Genomic DNA, 20640 nt, shown 5'->3' with positions numbered 1-20640 from the left:
GTTGGTGACAAAGATCAAACCTATCTATGGCATTGTCGAATGGGACACATAAATGAGAAACGCATAAAGAAACTCGTCGATAATGGGACTATTCCCTCATTCGGATTTTTCTGCATATGGCACGTGTGAATCATGTCTCATTGGCAAGATGACTCGAATTTCCTTCAAAGGTGTTGGAATGCGCGCTAGTGACCTATTAGGACTCATACATACGGACGTATGTGGACCTATGTTAATTACCGCTAGAGATGGCTATAGATATTTTATCACTTTCACGGACGATTTGCTGTAGATACGGATATGTCTACTTAATGAAGCATAAAAGTGAGTCCTTTGAGAAATTCAAGGAATACCAGAATAGGGTACAGAACCAACTGGGTAGAAAGATTAAAGCACTTCGTTCAGATCGGGGTGGCGAATATCTTTCAAATGAGTTTGATCAACACCTGAAAGACTGTGGAATCGTTTTGCAGTTAACTCCACCTGGACACCTCAATTGAAGGTGTGTCCGAACGGAGAAATCGAACCTTACTTGATATGGTTCGATCCATGATGAGTCACACCGTAGTGCCTGATTCATTGTGGGGTTATGCTCTTTTGTCAGCTGCTCTTATACTTAACCGAAGTCCGCCTAAAGCTGTCGACAAGACTCCATATGAAATGTGGAAGGGAACGGTACCCAACTTGTCCTTTATTCGGGTTTGGGGCTGCGAGGCTTATGTCAAGTGGAGACACGAGGATAAGCTCGGCCCGCGATCGGTCAAGACATACTTTATAGGTTATCCAAAAGGAACATTTGGTCATTACTTCTATTCGCCTACCGAACATCGAGTTTTGTTGCGGCTAGTGCGACGTTCTTAGAGAAAGAATTTCTCGAGAACAAGACGAGTAATAGAACCTTCGAGCTGTCGGAGATTCCAGAACCAACAACCGAGGAACATATGGAGGAAGTTGTACCTCCAACTGATGATACGGTTAATATTCCTGAGGAACCTAGGAGGTCGGGTAGAGACTCTCATCCTCCGGACAGATACATTGGTATGGTCGAGGAGAATGACGTTTTACTTCTAGAAAGTAATGAACCCGCAACCTATAAAGGTGCTATGGCCTGTTCCGACTCAAAGCTATGGCTCGAAGCCATGTAATCCGAGATGGACTCCATGTATGAGAATAACGTATGGGATCTAGTTGATTTACCTAATAAGGTAAAACCTCTACAAAGTCAAAATGGCTTTACAAAATAAAGCGTTACGTAGAGACGCGCAACCGATATCTATAAGGCACGACTTGTGGCAAAAGGTTTCACTCAAGTGCAAGGATTGCATTATGATGAGATTTTTGCACCTGTAGTCATGCTACGTTCCATTCGGATAATCTTAGCGATTGTCGCATTTCATGATTATGAGATTTGGCAAATGGATGTAAAAATCGCCTTCTTAAACGGTTATTTGGAGGAAGAGTTGTACATGGTGCAACCCGAAGGTTTCATAGATCCTAAACATCCTAAGAAAGTATGCAAGCTTAAGCGTTCCATTTATGGACTTAAGCAAGCTTCTCGGAGTTGGAATCATCGTTTCGACCAAGTGATAAAAGAGTATGGTTTCACTCGATCAGTCGAAGAACCATGCTTATATATCAAGTCGAGTGGGAGCAAGATTGTATTCTTGATATTGTATGTCGATGACATACTCTTGATTGGGAATGACATTCCTCTCCTATCTTCGGTTAAAGGATGGTTGAAGAACCATTTCCAGATGAAAGATCTAGGCGAGGCACAGCGTATTTTGGGAATCCGTATCTACCGAGATAGATCACGACGGACGTTATCACTTAGTCAGGAGTCTTATTTGAATAAGGTTCTTGAGAGGTTTAGCATGACCAACTCCAAGAAGGGGAACCTTCCTATGACGACTGGGATGCAGTTGAGCAAGTCTCAGTCACCCACGACGCCTGAAGGGGTTGAACACATGAGTCGTATTCCTTATGCATCTGCAATAGGATCGATCATGTATGCCATGATGTGCACACATCCAGACGTGGCACATGCATTGAGTATGACGAGTCGGTACCAAAAGAATCCAGGTACCTACGGAGGACTAAGGATTGGGTATTGACTTATGGAGGAGATACTAAGCTATGCGCAACCGGTTACGCAGATGGTAGCTTCCAAACGGATCTCAGTCCGGTTCGTCTTCACTCTTAGTGTGTTGTAGCAGATTCTACTACTGAGCCATTGAAATATGATAAGCATTGAGGGCACGTTATTTTCATGAGAATTAAACGTGTACCTGAGTTATAGTAGTTGATTATGAATTCGATACGTTATCTTTTTCATATACTATTTATAACTACATCGGTTTTATAATATTTTGTTTTTCATGTGGATTGTACTGACAACATTGAACGCCACAAAGTGAACTGAATTACATTATATTTGTTTTGGTCCGTAATCGCCAATGTGAGCTGATAACTCCGGCTATTATATTGTGCAGTCGATTGATGGTGGGTTCAACGAACCATAAGTCAAACGGTTGACTGATCGATCACAGATACGAGATTATGACGATACCTCGTAGGACAACTTTTTGTGACAACGTAATGGAGTCCTAAATGTTTAATAACATCCGGTGCCAGGTCATGGATAGGACATCCATTGTGTTCCTAGAGTCGATTCTTTTGACTATCGACTGTCTCTTGAGATTAAGGCAGTTTTTGGGTGACTTTGGTTTCTTTCTCACGGTCTACCGTGAATCGGAGCTAAGTAGATTTTTTCTGGTCATTTCATACTGTGCTTACATCTGCAGGATTCGAGTTGAGGAAAATATCCAACAATTATCAGGTATAGTTATTTCTCAGGGCCACTCGAGGAGTTGTAACTGAAATGCATGGCCATGCTCGAATGTTGATTCGTTTATCAGTTAAGTTACTCTCTAGTCGGAAAAACCACTCTTGATACTGATCGCATGTAAAATACGACCTTTGTGAATTCGGATTTGCAAATTGTTTTACATTGAGTGGGAGAAATTTTATAGGATATGAGAATCGGTTATCGCACATACACTTGTGAGGACAAGTGGGAGTTTGTTGGAGCTTTTGTCCTCCACAAATTAGTGTGATAACATTTGTAAATCTCTTACAGGTTCACAAGGGTATACTTCGTATATTTAATCAGTTGATTAACGTTTACCTAATAACGGTTGGCTTGCTAGAAAGTTTGACGTTATTATCATACAGATGGCGGTGATCAACTGGTCCCTAAAGGTCACACCTATAGGACGTGTTTGAGAAATGTGGTTATAGAAATGTAATTACATTGATGCCCAAAATGACTAAAAAGTTAGTCAATGTGTTGATGAGATAATTATTTAATGAAAATTAAATAATATTAGTTGAGACGAATTAACTGTCGGGATTTGAATTTGGAGTCGGTTTTTTGGCCCGATGTCGGTTTTGACTCTAATTAGGGTCATTTTAATGGAAATGACATGATGAAAACATTCATGGCATTATTTTTGACATTCGGGATTTGGGTTGACTCGGGTTGACTCAGGTTGACTCGAGTTGCGGGTTTCTGAGTCGGTTTTGGGTCCGAAGACGGTTTTAACTCTAAATAGTGTTATTTTAATGCAAATGAAGTTATAAAACCATTTATGAAATCATTTTTCATATTCGAGTAGTGAATTAAACCGTCTCACGTATAGCCAATCCACGCACGCATATCAAAAACACGTTATAGTCCGATCATCATCGAGTGGTTTTTGGAAGGTGCAGATACTGGGTATCTACAGAGCCCCCACTTTGACTGAGGCTTGGACAGGGCGAAAGTTAAAGTATGATCTCCAGGTCAATCGAAGATTACAACCTGAAGACCATTGCGACGTCAAGGCGACTCAAAAGGGTTTGAGCCAAGGACCTGCCGTCGGGAAGGGCAACGCCAAGGCGACTCGAGGGTTCGAGCCAAGGACCTGTCGTCGGGAACAGTTTAGAGTCTGTCGACTTTCGATTCGGGTCCTTTAAAGTCCATTAGACTACGTATAAAGGCTCACCAGCCATAAGAAGTAGTGATACCTGAGGCTTCTTCGGGTATGTCCTTGCGTGTTTGCGGACAAAGGCTCGCCAGCTTGATAAGGAGTCGCACACGAGGCATCTTCGGGATACGTCCTTAGGTTGTATCTTGCTTGCGGACAAAGGCTCGCCAGCCGTGCTGCGGATATGAGGAGGGCTCGCCAGCCGCGGTGCGTGGTAAGGCTCACCGGCCATGGTGCGTATATGAGGAGGGCTCGCCAGCCGCGGTGTGTAGTAAGGCTCGCCAGCCATCTATGGTCGAATGATCAACTGTGGAAAATAGCATGTGTGACATCCATTTAAAAAATCGGCACTCGCTGGGGAGTTAGAAACTTCTCAGGACTCGCCGGGGATATGAGTTGCTGCTCGCTGGGAGGTAGCGTAAGCCATGTAATCGGCGGGGTTAAAGCTCTTGCACTTGATGGGTCGCCATTTGTTGGGAAGAACCCAGTACTCAGTTGGAGTGAGTTTGTCTTCTCAAGATTACCTGCATGGTTAGTGACCACACAAATCCGCAGTCTCATAGACAAACACCATATAAGCACGTAAGTACATAAGCATGTGAGCAATTGGCACATAAGCAACTAGCACGCAAGCATATAAGCACATAGGCACATAAGCATGTGAGCAGTTAGCATATAAGTAACCAGCATGTAATATCTCACGCTAGGGGAGATGGAAGTTTCGAAAGTTGTGAAGCTTAATATTGAATCTTGTTGCTCGTAGATCCGTGATTGGATAGATTGGAGATACGTGACCGTTGTGACATTGACTCACACGGACACATACTGACAGACTGATAAATGTGCAGTCGTGAACGTGATATAAACTCAGTATCGACACGACACGGGGGTGACTCTGAAAGACTTTGCTTATGTGTGTGAAGCTCCTTAGCCAAGAAATGGGTGACAACGCGCATCAGATCCTTGGAGTAGAAGGTCAGCTCGGTTGGGGAACACGAATTGATTATCTTCTCCAGAAATCCTCGCCACCATTTGCTCGTTTGAGATCCTTTCTCGAGGTATGATGATTCGGAGAGCGAAACCAAGACCTTGTCATGGTCTGAACCGAGCACTAGGCTATGGGCATTTTATTTTGGACTGTAGTTGAGACTCAAAAGATGTTTGAGGACAAAGGACGGGTAGCATCTTGAAAGAGAAGCCCCAAGAGTGAGAAGGTGGGATTTTGACGAAACAGGGAATGGGCGACGTCTTAAGGAAGAAGCCCCCAGTAAAGAGGTTGAGGATTGATGTTGACGGTTGAGATTGAAATGGGTGTGCGGTTGTGTCCTTGTTGGGGGACTGCCTACGTATTCGCGTGTTTGCGAAATCAAACCAGATCGTAGTTCTGAGCTGTGTGTGCAATGGGTTGCAAATTGAAGGTGTGAAAATTGAATGTGTGTGGGGGTGTGGTTGCGCCCTTGTAATAGGACTGTTGGAGCTTGTGTCCTCCACAAATTAGTGTGATAACATTTGTAAATCTCTTACAGGTTCACAAGGGTATACTTCGTATATTTAATCAGTTGATTAACGTTTACCTAATAACGGTTGGCTTGCTAGAAAGTTTGACATTATTATCATACAGATGGCGGTGATCAACTGGTCCCTAAAGGTCACACCTATAGGACGTGTTTAAGAAATGTGGTTATAGAAATGTAATTACATTGATGCCCAAAACGACTAAAAAGTTAGTCAATGTGTTGATGAGATAATTATTTAATGAAAATTAAATAATATTAGTTGAGACGAATTAACTGTCAATTCGTAAAATAAATATAAATTAAATATAATAAGTTATATTTAATTAAATATATATAAGGTTAGTTTGGACGAATTAATCTGTTAATTCGTAGTTAAATATAATCAGTTGTATTTAATATCAACAAGTTGAATGTGTCATAGTGGTAATAGTGAGGGTACACAAGCCAAGAGGTCATGGGTTCGATCCTCACTAGATGACAATTTAACACACTTTATATATTTTTGGAAAGACCAAAAATAAGGAGAAAAATACTCCTTATTTCGGTTCACTTGGCCGAAATTAGGGAAAGTTTTTCTTTTCCTAATTGACTCCAAGTTTTGGTCTGTATAAAAAGAAAGGTAGAGAATTATTTCTACCCTAATGCTTTTTCTTGACCTTGCCTCTCTCTCATCACAACAAGAACACAAAAACAATTAAATTTTACAGAAAATTTTAGATTGATTTCTGCATAATGAAAGGGCATATCTCAGATCGTCTTGGGTGCAACTAATAGGCGAATATCAATTTTGATATTGTTCTTAGGCCATATTTGCTAGGACCAAAGGTTATTTCTGAATCCTTTACTTTTGTTTATGTATTTTATTTTATGACCATTGATCATCTGTATTAAATCGTTATAATCCTTCTAGTTTAAGGGAAGTATACAGATTTATTTCCCACAAGGAATGCCTACGTATTTGTATGTTTGCGAAATCAAACCAGATCGTAGTTCTGAATGTGTGTGCCTAAGCGAGATGTTAGGACCTTAATGCGATTTTGAGGTGTATGGTTGCGCCCATGATGGACTGCCTACGTATTCTCGTGAAGTGAAATCAAACCAGATCGTAGTTCTGAATGTGTGCCTAAGCGAGTTATTAGGACCTTAATGTGTCAGGGTCACGACGGTAAACTCTGTTTGGTGACTCGAGAAATTAATTTGAGATAATTCCTCCTTGATCATGAATCAAAGAGGTGTAATTTGTAAAAAATGTTCCTTATCATGTGAGCACACTAAAAAGTGGACCCTAAGGGTATATTAGGTACGTCTCGTTCTCGGTAGCAAAGCATTCGAGGACTCCGTATCTGGGTCAGGGCGAAAATGGCTTCGGCATTATGGAATGTGGAGCTCGGTAATAATAGGTTTGTTTGACAGATAAAAATCTGGAGTTTGTATTTTGTGGTGTTTAGGCCGATGGGTTACGGCTTGTAATGTGGTGCCGAATGGGGTCTCAAGCTTGATGTGGCCTGAGCACGAAATGGTTGGTAAACAAATGTGGGATCAGGATCCCATGTCTGGTCCTTAAAGGTTTAGGTGTGATATTACGAGCTTGAGGGGAATCCTCAAAAGCCTAGATATGTCTCCCTGTAGCAGTCTCTAGAAGGACTTAGGGGTGAAGCAGTGTTGGTTATGACCTTGAGGGGAATCCCCAAGATCCTAGATAGGTTTCCCTGTAACAGTCTCTGGAAGGACTTAAGGGTGAAGAAAGGTTGGGTTTGTTGTTAGTTGACGAGTCTTGAGCTATCATTTCAGCTCTTTGACATCATATTTTGGTATTTTTGTGTTTTGCACTTGTTGATCCCGGAGTTTGGAGGGAAGAAACGTTGGTCATGGGCTTTGGACTTGTTGGTCCTGGACTTGGTATTTTGGACTGACTTGTTTGGTGTTTTGGACTTGTCGATCCGGGATTTTGTGTGTTGGACTTGTTGGTCCTGGGCTTTGGACTTGTTGGTCCTGGACTTGGTATTTTGGACTCACTTGTCCAGGATTTTGTGTGTTGGATTCTTTCTTTGGATTTTGGCCTTTTTGGGGAAAGGGTTTCAATCTTGTTTTGTTTTGGTTTTGCCTTGGGTCTTGGCCTTGACGTTGGGTGAGTAGCCTTTGGCTTTGGTTTTGCTTTGAGCGAATTGATTTCGGCTTTGGTTTTTGCTTTGGCCTTGAACCTTGGCTTTGGGTGAATGGGTATGGGCTTGGACCTTTGACTTTGGCCTTTCGCTTTGACTTTGGGTGGATGGCCATTGGCTTGGGCTTTTGGGCTTGGGTTTTCGCTTTGGCTTTGGCCTTGAGTGAATGGATATTGGCTTGGGCCTTTAATTTTGGCCTTTCGCTTTGGCTTTTGGTGAATGGATATTGGCTTGGGCTTTTGACTTTGGCCTTTCTCTTTGGCTTTGGATGAATGGCTATTGGCTTGGGCCTTTGATTTTGGCCTTTCGCCTTGGTTTTGGTTTTTAATTTATTGGTTCTTTACTGTCCTTCATTCGAGGCTGGTAAAGGTGCAGACGAAGATGTACCCGTTGGTGAGAGGTTTATATTTGGTGATGGGATATTTTTTTGTGGGGAATGGGCTTACCTTCCGTCATTGATTATGAACAAGGAGATGTTCTGGTTTGTTATCCATGTTCATCGTAGAATCCCTTCAATAAAAGCTCGTTCTAAATATAGTGCTAATGAAAGGTCTCTATTGCCAGACATGGAATAGGTAAAGAAAATGGACGCGGAGTTTCGAGTCCTCTGCTTAATTACTCGGTACGGAACGTCACTCTTGTGTACCCACATTGAATTGGAACATGTTGTTTGTTTTAAATAAATTCTCAAATCAAATCTCGTTGTCAACGGGAAATGGCAAAGTGGAGAATATATGATAGATGGAAATCGTGCTTTTATTTAGATAAATAAGATGTTAGCACAGACTCGATGAATACATGTGAATCATGGGGACAGCCCCCAGTTGTCACTTAGGAATAAAAGGACAGACACTAGGATAGATATGAGAAAGCCTAAGACTCGGACTCAGACTCAGACTCAATCGTAGATACGGACTCCTAATCATCATCTTCCTCCTTAAAGGTCTCCTCCGTAACATCCAGCAGCTTGAATGTCTGGTCTTGAGCATTGACCCACTTGAGTACTTCACTCTCGTTGTTTGGGACGCCGGAAGGATAAGATCTTAGAAGGTTGTCCTGTTTTGAGGGGTAAGGCGTCCATGGAGGCCATTCTTTTCCAGTAAATGATTCAGGGTTGATAAAGACAACCTGCCACCATCGAGCATGTTTTGGATGATATGTTTGAGCTTCCAGCACATCTCTATGCTGTGCCCATTACCCCTATGGAATAGGCAATATTGGGAACCGTCCCAAAACCGGCCTCTTTTTTTGGGTGTATGATCTGGAGTGGGGCCAATCGGTTGGATTAGTCCTTCAGAGACAAGCACTCTAAAAGCAATGGCATAAGGCATGCCCAAGTCTGAAAATTGTCTTTGTGGGTGTGTGGCTCTTTCTGGCGAAGGCTCCACAAATTTTACTTCGGTAATGCGGAAGACTTGCTTTTCGGGAGGGGTCGCAGATGTTGAACCTCTTTTAATGATTTCATCGATTCGAGAAATCTTTGCTGATAGGTCTTCGACGCTTTTGATGTTACAACCCTTCAAACGGGATGCATAATTTGGCTGAAGGCAGTCAATGACATGTTTAACTAAAGCCTCATCTCCTTGCTGATAGGATGGCGTTGAGTCTACCTTTCTCCTTTTTACCAAATGATTGGTAGAATACTCACCTTCTCGATCACCCAAATCGATGAACTTCCTATTAGGCCGCCCAGGTTCTTTATCTGGAGTGGTTAAGAGTAAGGTGAAAACCTGCCATCCTCAATTCCATCTTGTATGGCGTGCTTGAGCTCGTAGCACATTTCAGTTTTATGCCCCTTGCCTCTCTGATATCGACAATATGCGTAGCCATTCCAAAATTGGGTCATATTTTCTGGTTTTGGATCCGGAGTGGGACCAATAGGTTGCAGTAATCCTTCTGAAGAAAGTATCCTCGGAGCGGTGCCATATGTTATTCCTAGATATGTGAATATCCTTTGATGTTTTCCCATGGTTCCAACGTTGGTGTTTTTGGGGTTGTTTTTGTGAGTTTTGTTTTTGTTTTTGTCAATCCTGGGCGGAAGCAGGATTTGGTCGTTGTCAATGGCCAGTTTTGAGGAAATTGCTTGGTATTTTGAAGGGGAGTTTCGTGAGGCAATTTTATGTTCTTTGTTTGTGGGTTCATGGATGTGGGAACCATCGGATGACTCCTCATTTTCAGCATTTGTTTGTTTGGGAATTGGGTGTTGGTCTTCTCCTTGGTCGTTAGGTTCATTTTCGGCATTACCAATCTTTTTCCCCAAATTAGCTACCTGAGTGTTCAAATCATCGATAGCGACTCGCAGCTTTGAGAATATGTTGTTGATGGAGACGAAGATCATGGGTATATCGCTTTGTAGTCCATCTTCACTCATTGCACGAATTTTTTCATCGTCGGGAAGGATGAGATGAGAGCAATCCAAGAAAAGTTCCCGACTGTGTCCAATAGGGTTTTCTTGAGGATTATTTTTGTTGTTGGCAAGTAGTCGGTTTTCAAGGAGCTTAACCCTTTGCTCAATATCAGAAGAGGGAAAATTCCCGGTTATCATTTTGTCCTCAACTTGGGAGAGACGAGTGCTCAAGTTTTCCACGGTAGCTATGAGTCGAAGGACCATGTTGTTGGTTTCAGCAGAAGTCATGGCAGATGAAGGTTGATCAGCTTGTTGATTTTCTGGTTGATGATCGACGACACCCAAGGTATTTCTATTTGACATAACGATAGGCGTTATAACTTGTCTTGGCAAGATATTGCACAAACAAAGGCAAGTGCGACACATATGTATAAAAGGCAGTTTTGTTGTGAAGACGCGACGGTGTGACTAGGTTATGAGTTCATTAAAGATCGTGAATGACCTCTTGCGTTTGGACTCTTGGTGCATGACTTTGAGTTTAGACTCGAGTGTTGACTTTAGCATAACGATGCCTAGACAGACGACTTCTGACGAGATTTGGAGGTTTGTTGCTGGCGTGACGCCGTTGGACAAGACATGTACACAAACTTGACCTTTGACCCGTAATGTAGGGGAAAGACGGGTTTAATACCCGAGGGGTTTTGACTCTGCTAACGCCATTGAAGATGTCTCGACAATTAGGCGACACGACCTAGACCAGAAGGTAGGTACTAACTTCGGCAGAGACTTGACGTTATCTAGACGACTTGACTTGAAATCGACTGGACTCTAATTGACTCGACGCTGAATCGGAATGGTGGACTGAAATTTCGAAAATAGAAATTCTCAAAATGATTCATTTGTCTTTTTATGGACGGCTTCTGAAGAGTAGGGATCTTCAAAAGTCGATCAGCTGAAGAGTTGTCTTAAGTTTGTTTTCAAAAGACGGTTTGAGTTAAGATTGTGACGGCTCTGAAAACAATGTGTTGTTTCCGAAGACGGCTTTTGAAATTCCGAAACGCGGATTTGAAAATCGAGAATTGAAGAACTTGGAATCGTCATCACAATGGCCATGAAAACGGTTAAAATTGTTTTCAAAGGATTTAAAATTGGGTTGAAAAATTGAAAACGGTTAAGTTTGTTTTCAAAGATTTGAGTTTTGATTTGAAGTCTGAAAACGGTTAAATTTGTTTTCAAAGATTTGATTTTGAATTGAAATTTGAAAACGGTTAAATTGGTTTTCAAAGATTTGAAATTTGAAAACAGTTAAATTTGTTTTCAAAGATTTGATTTTGAACTTGAAATTTGAAAACGGTTAAATTTGTTTTCAAATGGTTTGAAATTGGATTTGAAATCTGAAAACGGTTAAATTTGTTTTCAAAGATTTGATTTTGAATTTGAAATTTGAAAACGGTTAAAGTTGTTTTCAAAGGTTTGATGTTGAATTTGAAATTTGAAAACGGTTAAATTTGTTTTCAAAGATTTGATTTTGAATTGAAATTTGAAAACGGTTAAATTGGTTTTCAAAGATTTGAAATTTGAAAACAGTTAAATTCGTTTTCAAAGATTTGATTTTCAACTTGAAATTTGAAAACGGTTAAATTCGTTTTCAAAGATTTGATTTTGAATTGGAATTTGAAAACGGTTAAATTTGTTTTCAATGATTTGAAATTGGATTTGGAATTTGAAAACGGTTAAATTTGTTTTCAAAGATTTAAAATTGGATTTGAAATCTGAAAACGGTTAAATTTGTTTCCAAATGGTTTGAAATTGGAAATTATGAGGATTGAATTCGTCATTACGACGGCTTATAAAAACCGGGTTTTGAAATGACCATTATAACAACATAAAAAGGTGCTTTTGAAACGGTTATAAAAACCGGGATTGAAAGTCATCATTACATTGGCCTAGAAAGGCGTGTTTAAATGGTTGTAGAAAATCGGATTTGAAAATCATCATTACGATGGCCAAGAAAGGCGTGTTGTTTGGTTGTAGAAAACTGGATTTGAAAATCGTCATTACGACGGCCTAGAAAGGCGTGTTGTTTGAAATGCAACGGTCGGCGAAAGACCGAGGTTTGAAATGGCCATTATAATGGCGCAAAAGGGTGTTTTTTGAAAGTTCGAAAATGACGCGGAAGGACTTGTGATCAAGTAGCACATAAGCACTCACAATTCATTATATTATGCATAATGTCGACACGGGTTTTGGCTTAAAAGGGTGGGTTACACACTAAGCGATCAGACCCCGATTTGCGAGAGGGATACCAATCCAAACAAAATGTGTAAGGAGGGTGCCCTAGCCTCGTGCTCGAAGGTGATGAAAGCTCTTTGACGAAACAGAAATGTGTAACGTCAACGGTATGCTTGACTCAATCGGGATTCGAAACGCGGGGATGAGAAAACTCACGCCGACGAGACGAACCAATTGGTCGAAAAAGGTTAGGTTGTGGGCCTGGACAAGGTACCCGACTTATGACCGTAATATCAATTAATGCACTTTTAACCACGACCTCGTTCGAGTTTCACCTCTAAGGATCACAAAGACACAAGTGTCCTAGTTTTCCCCAGCGGAGTCGCCAAATCTGTGGACATGGGCCACAGGCCGGTCTGTGGATTTGGGCCACCTACCGATCTGCGGTCATGGGCCACCTGCACGCCAAGCCAATCTGTGGACATGCAGCGGTCTTTTGAAAGCCACGCTCGGCGGCGTAAAAATGCTTTCGACCGGATCGTTTTAGATCGGTCGGTTTCGTCTCGGTAAAGGTCTCGAAACGATGCAGAGATGTTCGGAGTCGCCACCAAGCATTTGTGGGATGCCTGGAACCCGTTCGAAATCTACTTTATACCTAGGTCAATCAAGGCAAAAAGCGTTGTTTGACATAGGTACTAAAAATAAGGACTCGTCCCCCTTTTAGCATTCTATGCCTAAAATGACTCTCGTACGCCCTGGATAAGGCCATCCACTATCCAAAGGTTCTGAGTAAGGGGTGAGGGTACGTATTGGGAAGCCCTTTAATCGGACACCCAATCCCACCCGCGTTAGCGGCCTCTACTGATCGATCGTGGTTGTTTAAGTGCAAGAGTTGATAAAACGGTTTAAATGCATGAATGCGCATCCAAAAGTTTAACATAACACGTGAGAGATTTCTAAGTCGGTTGTTTATGCATGTACCAAGAAATTGGTGTCAAAGTTGGATTTAGATTGATTTGCATGTGAGAACGGAAATTAAACATCCATTTACCAAATTCGGATTATGATGCTTAACACGATCCATTTATTTGAATAAGTGTGTTTCAAATGATAAAGTGTAAAAACGTGAGCTTGTCAATTTGATCCGCCATGTATTCGGATTAACCGTAATCGGGATCGTCCTAGACAAATGCTAAAATGGGACAGAACAGTGCCAGGCAGCCATGTTAAGGCGCGAGCCTATTGGCGAGATAAAGGGCTCTGCCCAGGTTTTAAAACATCAAAACAGACGGCCTCTTGGGGCGCGAGCCAGACGACGACCCAAAGGGCGTCTCCTGGTTGTTAAAAAGGTTGTTTAAAACCGTTTTTTTGTGATTAATGATTTGCAAGTATTGTTTGCATGACTCAGAATAATTACTATTATGTTAGTAATATTCGTTGTCGGACTTGCATGTTTGAAAAGCATGGTTTACAAATGAAAATGTAAAATGTTTGATTTGAACTAAATATGTTAAGTTCATTTCTTTGCAATTAGTCAAGTTAATCATCGTACCCGGATTAAACCGACATGATATAAGGAACCAAGGATGATTATGAATTATGACTAATATGTTTGCAAATGTAAATAAATGAGAAAAATGCTAAATAAAAGAAAAGGGTGTTAAAATACCCATTAAAATGTAATTAACCATAATATCATCGGGTCACGGAATAAACCGTCATGGTATAAGGAACCAAGGATGATTTTTGTAATGGTCAAAATATTTGTCATAAAAATGAATTAAAATGGTAAAACCGTAAAAGTAAAGAAGTAAAAAATAAAAGAAAGTGTTGAAGGAAAGATGGACTCAAACACATTTGAGTCTGACCTGGACACCCACAAGAGGCGCGAGCCTCCCTGCATAGCAAGGGGCTTCTGTCTCAGGCCAAAACTCGGTTTTGGCTCGTCTAACCTATATTTGAATCGTGTTATACATTGTTCATGCTCGTAAACTCATAAAAACAGTAAAGACATGAAATAAATGAGTTGTTTACACCCTCAAACTTACGTATGTTGATGTTTGTGTGGTAGACGACTTTAGAGACGGTTTTTTCGTTGTGACTACTCGCGATCAAAGAAGTTTAAAAAGAGTGCCTTAAAAAAGGATTTTGTTTTGAAAATGTGTTGAAAATATGTTAATTAAAACATGTTGATTGATGAATTGAGTTGGTCAAATGGGTCGGTCGAATGCACGGTGACGGTACCAAACAAAATTTGTAAGGCTTGTGTTTACGATCGGTAGGTCATAAACACGTGTCGATTTTGTGACTTAGGAAGCCGGGTCTAGAAGTTTAAGGGAGAAGGAGGGGCGGACTCTCGCATGAATATTGTAGTGTGTGATGGTTGGTATTTATAGAGAAATGTGGGATGGTAGGTCGGTTGTGTTTGCTTAGAGGCTAAGCAGACACCTGCTTTAGGCGCGAGCCACCTAGTGATACAAGTGGGTGTATTGTCCCTTTCAATTTGGACGTGGCTAATTCTCCATCCATTGTTGATATGTGGTATCCATATAAGATGTCGTGTAACAATATGGGCATCTAATAAGATGATTTTGGTGTTACTTGAGGTAGGTGTTTTGTGTGCTTGACTCGGGTTTGACCCGTGTGAGTCGGGATTTGAATTTGGAGTCAGTTTTTTTGGCCCGGTGTCGGTTTTGACTCTAATTAGGGTCATTTTAATGGAAATGACATGATGAAAACATTCATGGCATTATTTTTGACATATGGGATTTGGGTTGACTCGGGTTGACTCAGGTTGACTCGAGTTGCGGGTTTCTGAGTCAGTTTTGGGTGCGAAGACGGTTTTAACTCTAAATAGTGTTATTTTAATGCAAATGAAGTTAGAAAACCATTTATGAAATCATTTTTCATATCCAAGTTGTGCATTAAACCGTCTCATGTATAGCCAATCCACGCACGCATATCAAAAACACGTTATAGTCCGATCATCATCGGGTGGTTTTTGGAAGGTGCAGATACTGGGTATTTACAACGGGCTATGATGTCTATGTTTTCCGAGTATATTGAGAAATATATGGAGGTGTTCATGGATGATTTTAGTGTCCATGGCACCTCATTTGATGATTGCCTAAAGAATCTCTCCCTTGTTCTCCAAACTTGCATCCGATATAATTTGAAATTGAATTGGGAGAAGTGCCATTTTATAGTGCAAAAGGGAGTGGTTCTAGGACATGTAATTTCCAAGGAGGGGATCCAAGTGGACAAAGAAAAAGTTGAGGTGATTGAGAAACTTCCCTCACCCACAAATGTCAAGGGTGTGAGGCGTTTCTTAGGCCATGCGGGGTTTTATCGACGTTTTATCAAAGATTTCGCAAAAATCGCTAAACCCCTCACCTCACTTTTGGCCAAGGATACTCCCTTCATATTTGATCAATCTTGTGTTGAAAGTTTTTGTAGGCTCAAGAAAGCCTTGATATCGGCTCCAATTGTTCAACCACCCAATTGGGACCTCTCCTTCGAATTGATGTGTGATGCAAGTGGCTTTGCATTGGGGGCGGTCTTGGGCCAAATACATGACAAGAAGTTCCATGTGATAACATATATAAGCAAGACCCTAGACAATGCTCAATGCAATTACACCACCACGGAAAAGGAGATGTTGGCGGTGGTGTATGCTTTTGAGCTGTTCCGACCTTACCTCTTGTGTTCCAAAGTCATTATCTATACGGATCACATCGCTATCAAGAAACTTATGATCAAGAAGGATGCCAAGTCGAGATTGATCCGTTGGGTATTGTTATTGCAAGAGTTTGATGTCACAATCAAGGATAAATCGGGGTCCGAGAATCTTGTAGCGGATAACCTATCACGGTTTACTAGAGAATCCCGAGGGGATGTTGATGATGGAATCCCCATTGATGAGTGGTTTCCCGATGAATCTATATTAGCTATCACGCACTCCGACCCTTGGTATGCGGATATTTCTAACTATTTGAGTTCTAACTTTATCCCGGAAGAACTTGACAACTAAGCTAGGAAGAAGCTAAGGTATGAGTCTAGGAGATATGTATGGGAAGATACTTTCCTATATAGAAGGTGCAATGATGGAATTTATCGAAGATGTGTCACCCAAGAAGAGGGTCAAGCAATCCTTCAAGCTTGCCATGCTACTACATATGGAGGGTGATACGGTCGTTATGTACCAAAAATAAAATACCTAAATATAACTAACAGAAGCTAGCGATAAGTAGGGTCGATCTCCAGAGGGAGGCTAAGTTGCTATCTATCTGTTTAATTCGGTCTGTCGGATTGTCACAATTGGGGGTTTGAAGTGTTTTGACTAAACTAATGAGGCTAAGGTAAGAGAGAAAGGAATGAGAGGAAATAATGGGGTAAATCAGATAAAAGAGAGAAATATGCTAGGATTCGGTCTACCGTGGCAGCTACACTATCGGGTCAACTGAGTCGATTAAATTATTGATAAGAAGAGCGAGGTCGTCACCTTTCGGTCCTTAACCCTACGATTATACCCTTTCGGTCTCTAATCGCCCTAGGGTCTCCCTAACTTAGCTTTCGCCCTAATTAGGTATCACCTATTGTAATTAAGCAAGCCTTCCCTTCCAATCTTTCGATCCAGGTCGGAGGTAACTAGATAAATCGGCCTCCTGCATGCATTCATTCAACCTAATCACAATTATATTGCTTAATACAATTCTTATCGCTAAACTAATCTAATCATGTCAATCCTAACATATTGCTACCACGGCTTCCCTAGTCCTAACATATTAAGGGAATTAGCTAAACATAATTAAATAAAGAACATAAGTAATAAAGAGAGGAAGAGAAATAAACATTAAATTAAAGAGGAAAAGGGAGAGAAATGTTACTGAAATAAATCCGGAATAGAGGAACAAAGTAACTGGAACAATGTATTAAGTGTCGAGAAAGGGGAGAAGAGAAGAGAGGAGAGAGAGAGAGAGAGATTACAATGACGTTCTACCTTCCTATTTATAAGAAAAATAGGAATTATTTAACCTAATGACGGAAATAAACTAAAAAGACCAAGCCCATAAGAGAATCCACTCGATCGAGTGATTTAAAACCACTCGATCGAGTAAACTAGAGCTTAAACCACTCGATCGAGTAGAAAATCTACTCGATCGAGTAAATCAGAAAAGGCAACTACTCGATCGAGTAGAAAAAGGACTCGATCGAGTAAAATTGTACTCGATCGAGTACTTTCCAGCAACAATTTCCTGCTTTGCGCACTGAACTTCAAACGGCTACCATTTCTTCGTTACTTGGGCAAACAGGGCGATTCCGGTGGCGTTGGAAAGCTAAGAGGACAAGATTTAATCACCAATTAGAATAAACTGAATATCAGTTGTAGAACTCGAGATATGGCTCTTCAAAGTAGGCACTAGCAATTTGAAGTTCTTCCTTTGCTCACCTAGCTATCTTTCTTCTTTGCGCATCTCAAAATAGCTACATTCCCGCTCCAAATTCACTCTTCCTCCAAATGCATGCTAAACGGACGGTAAAAGGCTTGATTTCACTACTTTCTGGTTCATTCCTGCAAATAAGACAAAACAAACCAAAGTAGCATATTCGGGGCATTTCGTAGCAATAAACTACGATATTAGCATATAAATACGTGCATAAATAGGCTAAAAAGATTATATAAAATGCACGTATCAAATCTCCCCAAAACAAACCTTTACTCGTCCTCGAGTAAACTAAATGCAAACTAATGGAACGGAAAAGATAACTCAGAGCTAGCTACAAATGCCCACTTAAACCAATTTAATGCAAGCAAACTAACACTTATAGCAAAACAGTCAAATGCAAACGAGTTGTAAGATGTTTATAATAAATCTGAACCGTCGACCTTGCAAGACCTTTAATAATGGTTTCTCACGGGTCACTCTTCTCTCATGAAGCAAAGGGTGAACATATATATGTAAGAGAGAAAGAAAAATAGTCGCTCACCTAGACTACGACCCACATAAACATGCATGCAACTGATATGATAGACAATTCTAGCTACCGTACACACATTCCAACCAAACAAGGTCCTATCACAGCCGAGGGCTTACAAAAGTATGGTAAAGTGAGGCAATGGGTAAGAAAAGGCAAAACATTTATGGGAATGTGGAGGTATAGGTGATCAAGCTAGTACCTAAACAGAACCATATGAGACATATCCATTTCCAACTCAATTATGAAATAAGCACAATGCCCTTCATTTGGCATAAAACTCACCAAACCGAACTGAAAATACTCCTTAAAAGATGTAGATAAAACATAGAAGCAAAACCGTCTCATCATACAACATCCTTTTTTCCTTTCTTTTTTCTATTTTTTCGGTTTCTTTTCTTCACATTTTTTTTCTTTTTTTTCGAATTCCTTTTTTTTTCGTTTTTCCCGTTTTTTTTCATCAACCTCCTTTCCTTCTTAGATTACCAACTCCGAATCAATATAAGACAAACCAAACTTGGCACGATGAAACATGTACCGCAGAAACATACACTAAACTAGCTTGACAAGGCAGGCTAAATTTAGAATGTAGTTAAGGGTCAACAGGCAAATTTGGCTAATGTGGAGTTAAATGGGTAAAAATGAAAGAAAGGGGAAATGTAAGCACCTCCCTGCATGTGACACCAACCACTAACCCGAATGTATGTAGGCAAAAAGCGATTGAATTTCATATATGTGCAAATTGATGAACATGTTATGCAAGGAGTAACTACTCACAATCCTACATGAAACTGGTCACAAATGACACCAGTTTATAAGGCTCTAATTCCTTAGAATTTATAAGTAGGTCGCCAAAATTTCAGGTCAAGTCTATTCGTTCAGCTAAATTTAACATTAACTCGTAGACATGCAAAAGACAAAGCTAAAAAGATAATAGTTCAATGCAAGGCTTAAGCAAAAAGACAGTTGCAGTGCAATTTCATCATGGAAATCCACCGTTCCGACTCAACCTATATGCTAAAATAAACGTGAAATTTTTGAATTTTCAATTTTTTTTTAATTTTTATGGAATTTTAAATTTTAAGAATAAAAGACAATGCATACATAAATTAAATGTGATAACAGAAATGCAAATAAAAACAATATGCAGACACAGATATGGATGCATAACCTCCCCAAACCAAACTGTACAATGCCCCCATTGTACCAAAACATGGAAAGGAAATGCAAACTAAAGGAGAAAGAGAGTAAATACGGAAAGCTTACAAGATACGCGAAGGAGGGACCTCCCCAAACCGACCATGAACATGGGAGGTTGCTAAAGACCCGGAAAACCGTCACAGGAAGCTAATCCAAGTCAAAACTACTCGACGGCAGTGAAACACTGGTCGATCGAGTAAATGGGCTTCCAAATTTGCTCGATCGAAAGGAATTGTGGTCGATCGAGTAGTTCTCTTTTTGCAGTTGCTCGATCGAGTAAATAAACTGCTCAATCGACTGACTCCAGCGGCAAAAGCTCTCGATCGAGTACAAAAAGTACTCGATCGAGTGATCCTTAGTATATTCCTGCAAAACGCAATAAAAACAGCCCGCAAACTAACAAAACAAGCATTACTGATAAAGTCTATGGCATGAAAACCATTTATTACAACTGAAATGAAATAAAATGAAAAATAAATCTCCGGGTTGCCTCCCGGGTAGCGCTAGCTTCAGTCAGGTCCCAGCTCGACCTTCTTTTCTTCGAGCCTCTCTAATCGGTTATGATCAAAACAGCTCAAAGCGCGCAGCATTAAATCATACATTTGCGCATGTGCTACAAAAAAGCATAAGTAGCACCATAGTGGAATAAAAATATAGGAAATAAAAATGTTCAACTGTTTAAGTCTAACAAATTTCCTATGAGAGCTCCTAAATTTATCCACAAAATATAGGAGCGCGGGAGCAATAGACGATAAAATAAGGTCCCGTTTCAGATTAACAATATTGAAATGATAAGGACGGCGGAAAATCGTTAAATTATTCGACCTACTGGGAAGGGGCAAAGCATTAGAATGTGCAGCGTTAGTTAAACGAGGCAATTTACTATTTAAACAAACAATAAATAAATTATCGTTTACTACCTCGGGTTGGTCGCTCTCATTGACGGAATCATTTACAAAGGAAGATATTACCTCTTCCGCGCTAGGAGCAATCACCGACTCAGCTGCCTCTTCGTCACCCTCCTCAGTGGATATCGTCCCGTAAATCGCAGCCTCTTGTGCATCCGACTCGGCTTTGAATAGGGGAGATTCACCGTATCCATTATCATCGTCAAAATCGTCATCCAAAACAAATCCACATGATGAATCAATGCTCTCGCTGGCCAGTTCAGTCGATCG

At 40.6% G+C, this 20640-nt stretch overlaps 1 protein-coding gene across 1 annotated transcript in view; it reads left to right on the top strand.

The window, feature by feature from the left end:
* The window catches only part of LOC141651384 (uncharacterized), a 43215-nt gene extending 26899 nt beyond the window's left edge, over positions 1–16316 (top strand). The window contains exon 2 of the mRNA XM_074459099.1: positions 15295–16316. Within this exon, the coding sequence (XP_074315200.1) occupies positions 15295–16316 (1022 nt within the window). The remainder of the gene's footprint in view (positions 1–15294) is intronic.
* Positions 16317–20640: the final 4324 nt, after the last annotated feature.

Source organism: Silene latifolia, chromosome 4 (genome assembly GCF_048544455.1).
Source record: "Silene latifolia isolate original U9 population chromosome 4, ASM4854445v1, whole genome shotgun sequence".
Taxonomy (NCBI): Eukaryota; Viridiplantae; Streptophyta; class Magnoliopsida; order Caryophyllales; family Caryophyllaceae; genus Silene; species Silene latifolia.
This window is presented reverse-complemented; position numbering and strand designations above follow the sequence as displayed.